At 37.2% G+C, this 8,657-nt stretch overlaps 1 protein-coding gene across 5 annotated transcripts in view; it reads left to right on the top strand.

Annotated features, from left to right (window-relative positions):
- Positions 1-1,955: 1,955 nt before the first annotated feature.
- The window catches only part of LOC124410968 (forkhead box protein P1-like), a 213,351-nt gene continuing 206,649 nt past the window's right edge, over positions 1,956-8,657 (top strand). For 4 of the 5 annotated variants that reach the window (XM_046889731.1, XM_046889734.1, XM_046889729.1 and 1 more), the window contains exon 1: positions 1,956-2,205. In XM_046889731.1, coding sequence (XP_046745687.1) covers positions 2,176-2,205 — 30 coding nt within the window. In that variant the 5' untranslated portion in view covers positions 1,956-2,175. The remainder of the gene's footprint in view (positions 2,206-8,657) is intronic. The other variant, XM_046889730.1, reaches the window with a different exon arrangement.

The following is an 8,657-nucleotide window of genomic DNA, read 5'->3' as shown; positions in this document are numbered from 1 at the left end:
CAAGGCGTCGATGTGTACGTATAGGACGGATATTATAACGTGCAAAATGACGCACAAGTTCAGTGTGGTGACACAAGTTTCCGCTTCCACTTTCCCATTCGATACCTTATCACATTCTATTACCACAGCAACAGGAACAAATGTCGAAAAGGATATTGACTAGTAAGAGTGGCAGGCATTGACTATAATAATAACAATCAATGGAGATTTGTTTGCTTATGTATCTCGCAAGTGCGTTGCGAAAAAATTTTGTTACCAACCAACGTGGGGGAAAATTCAAAAGTTCTAATATTGTAACCTCTGGTCACTTCATCAGCCAGCTCGATTCAGGTCATATTGTTATGCAATAATTTCATTTTTTTACTTGTTTTTAAGGTACCAGTCGAAAAATTTGTGACAAATACTGAAAGAAAGAGAAAAAAAAATAAAAAAATGGACCACGGGACAAAAAAACAAAAATAAACAAATTAATGCATGTACCTATATACCTAAGTCCGTAAGATGTATTCATAAGGATAAATAAAAAATATTACAACAACTAGTATCGACCTCTAAATATTTTCCTATCTTCTCCGGGTTTTACGACAATTGATTTTTTTTTTCTCACAACAGGATTCGTCACAAATGTTTTAAATGACACCCTAAAAAACAAAAACAAAAAAAAAATTAAAAAAAAAAATTAAAAAAAAAAAAAAAAAAATTAAATAAATCAAACAAAAAACGTTAAAAAATGAACCAACCCTAAGGGGTTCTATACCCAAGCATCGAGTGTTGCTCCACCGCACGTGTCTTGACGAATAAAGCATGGAAGCACCTACCTACGTACCTACGGATCGTGGTTTGAGTATACATGGTGTGCCTAGAACTCTAACGACACGCCTCTTTTTTCGTGGTTAAAGCTTTTGATCGAGATGTGTACCAACTGTTTAAAAAAAATCCCTATATTGCTAGGGAATTATTTTTCTGGCGATCGCTAACCTGCTCGATAATACCATCAAGTATAGTTATTTAAACGTGAGTCATTTAAAGTCCCGTTCATTCTTTCCCCACGCAGATTCAACGTCATAACAACCAATTAATCACCACCGATTTAGGGAATTTTCGCACGCCGATCACACATCTTACCAAAAAGTCCAGTCAGTCGAGCGCGAGAGAGAAGAGAAACTTTTTTTGAAGAAAGGACGCTGCACTTCTAGAGGCACAGGCACAGGCACAGGCACACCGTGTGCATACTCACACCACGCTACCGGTGCTCAACGTCAGGCAGCGTGGCTCGGTGGTTGGCAAGATTCGTAAGACGGTCGTCACTGCGCCGACTCAGTTACCCGCTCGGTGCCACCGCATGGAAGGAAGGCAGGCAAGCAGCGGCGCTACACGCGACGCGCCGCGCCGCTCGGTCAGGGTTTTGCTGGGTGGTGGATGCGGTGCGTCGCGACGCGCAGAGTCGCCAAACGGCAGTCGACAGGCGCGCGAAACTCAGTCCGCGAGGCCGCTGACGATCTGCAACTCTAGAGACAGAGAGACTCTGTTTTTCCCCCGCAAAAACAACAGAGGAAGTTTAAAAAGGCCCGATAGACTCTTCCCGTTCCTCTCTCTTTCTCTCTCTCTTTCTTCTATCTCTCTGTTTTTGTTTATCCCTGATTCTCTCTCTCTCTCTCTCTTTCTTCATACGTACTTCGCTTCGCGCCGCGTCTCGTCGTCTCCCGATCCAATTGGCGAACGGCAGAATTAAGGAGATTGAATCAAGGTTATTGAAGACCGGGGATAAAACGACGAAAAAAGGACAGAGAGAAGGAAGGTCTTAGGAAAAGATATTCCGAAAGAAGGATTTATCGGATCGTCGACGAAGAGAATTCGAGTTCAAGGGAATAACACAAGGAGGATAATTCGTCCGGACGTTTTTCAATCGCTTCAAGATTTCCCGACAACGATAATCAATCGGGACAAATCTCACCGGCAGACATATGTAAAAGGGAATAAGGTTCGAAGGGCTTTGGCGCCACGTGTTACTGCGAAAGACCGTCGGCGAGGAATCGGCGCTACCAACAAAAAAGGAAGGAAGGGCAGGAGGAGAAGGGATACCGGAGGACCGGAAGCTGCGAGTGGACGCGGTTCGGCTTCGTCTTCGTCTTCGCTTGTTTCTTTGTCCTTGGCTGCTTGAGGATCGTTCGGGATATGCTGGAGCCACGCTGGAGACCAGTGCAGGTAGAGATGAACCAACTACGCCTAAAAGCAAAAGCAATAAAAAAAAAAAAAAAAGACCAATATTTAAAAAAACAAATGCCTGAAATGCCTGCAACCTGCAACCTGCAACCTGCCAAATGCCAAATGCCAAATGCCAAATGCCACCTGCCACCTGCACATGCAACCGTCACCTGCACATAATATAAAGACGATTGAAGTAGAGAGAGAGAGAGAGAGAGAGAGAGAGAGAGAGAGAATGAAAATTAATTTTTCTTCCCTCTTCTTTCTCTTTTATTATATATATATATATATATATATCTATTTATATATATAATATACGTGTATGATATTGTTATACGATAGCTTTGCTTTTCCAATTTTCATTATCTCATCTGATTGTTTACAATGTAGCCGCGTAGGGCGCACCTCTTGTTGTTATTATTATTATTACTATTGTTGTTATTTTTATTGTTATTATTATACTAGCTTTATTATGTGCTTTATATTGTATACCGTTATAGAGCTGTACCTACCCTATACTTACATATGTATAATACTGTAATGTATGTATTATAGTATAGTAATGGACCAGGCACACACGTTACATGACGCATCTGCACTCGCCTGTGTTAAATAATGTAAATTTTAATCTTGTTATTGATTTGAGAAAATTTTTTATTGCGACCCATGACTACCTTATTTTTATTTTCTTTTAGTTTTTTGTTTTTTGTTTTTTTTTTCTCTTTGTTTGCTTCGCTGAATTTGCCTTCGCTTCTAATCACCCATCGTCTTTTTTTTTTCTTCACAACATCTCTCCGTGTACGTTGTATACCTATAGGTTATATTTTTCGTCTGAAATATTTCTGAACGATCGTTGAACGACGATTTAATTGGTGATTATTCGCGTTTTATTTATTTGTTTATTTATTTGATTTGTTTTCTTGCAAATATTTTCTTCAACGAATTATCAAATGATAAAATCCGGGTGATAATTATATATATATGTATGTGAATATCGTATCAAAATCCGGATTGAAAAATGAGAACAGTGATTGTATTTCCAATAAGGAATTTCACCTAAAGTGTAAAGTTACATGTAAACCGTACAATTCCGTGAAAGAAATGTATCGAAGAAATTTTATTTAAAATAACGTAAGATAAAAGTAGCTTTATGAGGAAAACATAAATGGAACGACGTATAACCGTCAAGAATATCGAGCTATTTCGAGGAAAAAAATTCTACACAAAATACGTTATATATGTATATACGTACTAATAAGTATTTTTTCCTCCATCGGAAGTCAGCAATCGCAAAAAAAAAATACAAGCCTTTGATAATAGTCCGGGGAAGAGGGGGGGGGGGGGGGGGGGGGGGGGGGGGGGGGAAAGTTATTATATTTAATTCCCGGATGATGCAATATTATTTTGAACAATTCAATGGTTGAGGCTTGACAACTTCGAAACGGTTCGCCTTACGCAAATCTTCATTCAGACCGTTTTTATGAAGCGTTCAACGCTCCAAAGTTCATAAAAAATTCTAAAGTCCATTAAAAATTTTCTCCATATTATTTAAAAGGAACTAGAAACTTGAGAATCGCGACCTTTAAATAATAATATTAAGGGCTGATATTATGACAGGATCTTGGTCTAGGGATTGTCCAACGATTCTTCAATGTTCTTGTTTGAAAACAAGGAGGAAAAGAAAAAAGAAAAAAAAGTAGTCGATTTTTTTCAAACACTCTAATATACCGAACCGTGAATTAAATATAAAAAATGCGAATCACCCTTTTCATTACAGCAATTTGCGAATCGAGACAAATGTGTGCAGATTAACGGTGAAATGCAAAGTAAATTCTCTGCACTGTGCATCGCTTACGATGACTGCACACACACACACACACACACACACACATACATAAAAAAAACGTCCGAATATATCCTAATGACACAAACGAAGACGTCGATACATCCGATATGTGTATTTCGCACGAGTGTGTTTTAGAAGATAAGACAGCGATAGTGAAAAAATGCATACGCACGTGTATATATTTATATATATATATATGTGTGTGTGTGTGTGTGTGTGTGTGTGTGTGCGTGCGTGTGTAAAATATATGATATGGATATAGGTACAGAATAAAATATGTGTGAGTGTGTGTTTGTGTTTGTGGGTATGTGTCGGAGTATATACTGTACTACGTGTAGTGGGCGGAAGGCGAGACCGTAGGAAACCGGAAGTATGGTTGGAGGACGTTCAAGGCTTGAGCAAAAGAAGGGGCGGATCCTCTACACTCTGGTCTACGCTATAGGGGCGTTAAAGATGCTGGTGGGGGATGCAGCTTCCGTCACCCCCCCCCCCCCCCCCCCCCCCGCCCCCCGCCAATTCCTCCTTCCCCTCACCAGCCGACAAACTCGAACCTGCTGCGGGTCTACGTTTTATATTTGATTTTATTTTATTTTGTTCGAAGACTAAAAAGTAGAGATGAAAAGAAAGTAGGTATGCGAAAAACGAGAATCAAGGAGTAGGAAACTACTCTCGTGGTTTCGCCCTCCGCCATCTTTGAACGATTTTTGAATCTATATGACCGATCAAATGTGATGTAAATTTTAATATCCGCGTGGCTCGGGAATGTTTTTTTTTTTTTTTTTTTTTTTTTTTTTTTGAATCTTTCAAATTCATTTCTACATTTATTTCGACACAAGTTAATCATTTTCACGTTTAACAGGGGTGTTGAAAAATGTCGTTAGAAATATCGAGACAAGCATTTTAACATTGATGTAATTATTACAATTTACATTTGTGGCGCGCAGTTTTTTTTTTTTTTTTTTCTTATTCCCTTGGATTTCGGATCTTGGCGATTGTTTTTTCGCGTTTTTTTTGTAACAACTAGAGTGGATCAGAAAGATTTCTTTGAAAATCGTAGGCTGATATATTCACACTGATATATAGAGTCGATGTTGACATTGAAATATGTAAAAAATTTCGGTATTGGTATTCGGAACATGCACACGTTTTGTAAATTACTATAAACAAAACAGAAGGAAAAAAAAAAAACAATTCCTAACAATTTTTTACAATAAATGAAACAAAAATGAAAAAACCAAACTATTCATATCAAGTTTTTAAAATAAACAAAACAACGCTAAAGAAAAAAAAAAAAAAAAACAATTTCTAGCAATTCTTCACAATAAACGAAACAAAAGTAAAAAAAAAAAAAAAAACTATTCCTAGCAATTTTTTACAATAAACAAAACGAAAGAAAGAAAATCAAACAATTTCTAGCAATTTTTCCACAAAAATTTCAACCGACGCAAAAAAAGAGGAGTTCAAAAAGAGAGATATATGTATATGTCATGTATACATATATGTATTATACGAACCGATTTCACGGGCTCCGCCTACTTTCGTATTAATCACGCTTCTTGACGTTTTACTTTTGTATGTGGAGGTATATATGTATATATTGTAGGTATCTATGTACCCAGTGTTCTGTCGTCTGCTTCGGCGCAGACATCTTTTTTCTCTCATTTTGGGTGTATACCGCAAATACGAAAACCCCGTTCCTCCCTGGAAGGGGGAGAATCTGGACCAAAGGATGCTGCGAAATCGAAGTAGATTTGCTCTCGGCTTCGGTGGTCAGCGAATGAGATTTCGAGACTTTATGACTCATTTTTGTCAAAAGTATTTAGATTTGTTTGCTGTTCGTGTCTTTTGACAAGGATATGAGATATTGCATGGTCAGAATTGAGGGTGAGTGAACTGCAAAGACCGAATTCCTAACCTCACATTTCGAAGAAATATGAATTCAAAGTAAATTGTATTTCTATCATGCAATTTAGAGAAAAAAGCTCTTGTTTTTTACTTATTTTATTAACGATATTCAATTCGAACGGTTTTCTAGTGAAATCGAATTGGGCAGAAATTGAATCCTTTTGTAAAGTAATTGAAAAGGCGCGATTTGCAGTGCCAAAGAAAAATCCTCGGATTTCTTAACGAGACCGAGAATTTTTTTTTACACTTTTAAAATACTGAGGAGAATCGCAAGCAATAACAGGAATTTTTAATTTGGTCATGGAAAAAAACTAAAAATATTAGATTTCTATTATGAGAATTAGAAACGATTTTTTCAGGTAACAAGTTCACTTTTTTCCGTCGAAAAAAACAAATTGGAACTGGGAAAATGTGAGGGAAAACTAAATTTCAGGTCCTGAAAAATCTGGAAATGTCGTGTAACTTTTTTTTTTCTTTCTTTATTTAAAAAATTTTTGGCCACCTTGAATAAGTGAAAAAAAATTGATAAATAATTCGCCAAGAACGTACAGTGCGAATGTCAAAGTGTTTCAATTCCGCGTCCGTCGAATGCAAAATGCAGAGGTAAAATCGACTATTTCTGTCCTCTAAATTAGCATCATCAAGCTGTCGCTGCGTACCGACTGCAACTGCTGTGAACTCGGTCAGCAGCTTAAGCCGCGATTAAAGCGACCAAGTAAGAAGATCGCAATCCGTCGTATGAAGTAATAATAATCCGGGCAAAAGTTTCAGCCGTGAGCATCAATCGTCATTTCCTCCGTCATCATCGCGCCATCATGCATGATGCTTTGCAACGTTTTGCATATTGTACAAAATTGAATTCGTGGGTGGATCCGCGATTCGTGATAAGATACAATCTTCCTTCACCAGAACGAAACTGGGCAAGTAGAAGAGAAAAGAAAAAGCATGGAAGCACATGTCACAAGGATTTGTCAAACGAGAATTCGCCTTCTAATCTAATTCGGAGAGATGAAGTCGCGCCACAAATTCACGTGGTTAAAGTTTTGTGAAAGATCTTTCAATATCTATTTTCTAGGATTTTCCCGAAATTCAGGAAACTAGAACACAGCGAAACATGCTCGTATTTTTCAAATTCAACTCTCTCAAAGTCGTTTTTGTGTAAGGACGTTGGTAATTGCAAAAAGACGTAAATCTAAACTCCATATTAATTGCATTATACTACACATGCGTACATTGCAAAATTTAACATATTATCGACATTTATCGGCATTTGTCGACATCTTCTAGACATTTATCGACATTTATCGACATCTTATCGACATCTTATCGACATTTATCGACATCTTATCGACATTTATCGACATCTTATCGACATCTTATCGACATCTTCTAGACATTTATCGACATTTATCGACATCTTATCGACATCTTATCGACATTTATTGACATCTTATCGACATTTATCGACATCTTATCGACATCTTATCGACATCTTCTAGACATTTATCGACATTTATCGACATCTTATAGATATTTATCGACATCTTATCGACATTTATCGGCATCTTATCGACATTTATCGACATCTTATAGACATTTATCGACATTTATTGACATATTATCGATATTTACCAACAAGTTCGTAAGCTGCGAAAATTTTATTAAAAATGTCAAATTATTACTGTTCATAAATAAAAGCTTGAAATACCTAAAATACTGAGAAAAAAAAATCTTTCGAATGAAATGAGTTTTTGTAAAGTGAAATAAAATGAATCCGCTGAATAAAAAAAAAAAAGAGAAAAAAAACCGTTCAGCATCTCCTAGACGTAAATTTCGTTTGTGATTCAGGTGTTCTCTATTTTACTATTTTCAAACAGATATTCGTATCTCGTGATAAAATCAATAAAAAGTATCGATTTCTATCTAACCAGCCCCCTTGACGTTGCTCACTTCAATCTCGTGCGAATTATTCTGTCTCTTGGTGCTCGTTGATGGATGATTTAGTCCGAATCTGGAACTGCAGTTTCTGGCGTCAACACAGTTGAACCTAGTGCTCGTGTCAATTGATCGATTCGGGTAGTAGCAACGAAGGATAATGCATCACGTATATTGCACAGGGTGTAGCAATGCGGGTTGTTCTTAACCCCGTTAACGACTGGCTAATTTCACCTGCACCGCGAAATTATCGAACGACACGAATGCATCCGTTTATATACATATATATGTATGCATATGTGTATGTAGTGTACATAGGAAACACGTACACATATCGAGCATCGCCGTCGTCGTCGTTTAATTGATCATGCTCATGAAATTCGCGAGGGTTGTTTTACACACCTGTTTCGGAGCAGACATACAAACAACAAACCCGATGGCCACATCGGTTCCTCCCCGAATTCGTCATGCGTCATTTGCAACTCTCCGAGCAATACATGTCATGAATTTTGAATTTTGAAATTTTTTTTTTGTTATGAATTCGTTTACAGTATTTTTATTCAATCGTCATAGCGTTCTTATGTTGACCCTTTGAGTTATAGTGGTAAGCATTCTTGTTACCTTTTTCGTATCCATTTTTAGAATGTTGAGATTGTGATCGACTGTATATTATTATTGTTATAGACAAATTGATTGAAAATAATCGTGAAAATTGAACGATTAATTCGTTTACTAGAAAATTACCCCTCTAAGCATGTATATGTTG

This window comes from Diprion similis, chromosome 10, assembly GCF_021155765.1.
Source record: "Diprion similis isolate iyDipSimi1 chromosome 10, iyDipSimi1.1, whole genome shotgun sequence".
NCBI classification, from domain to species: domain Eukaryota; kingdom Metazoa; phylum Arthropoda; class Insecta; order Hymenoptera; family Diprionidae; genus Diprion; species Diprion similis.
This window is presented reverse-complemented; position numbering and strand designations above follow the sequence as displayed.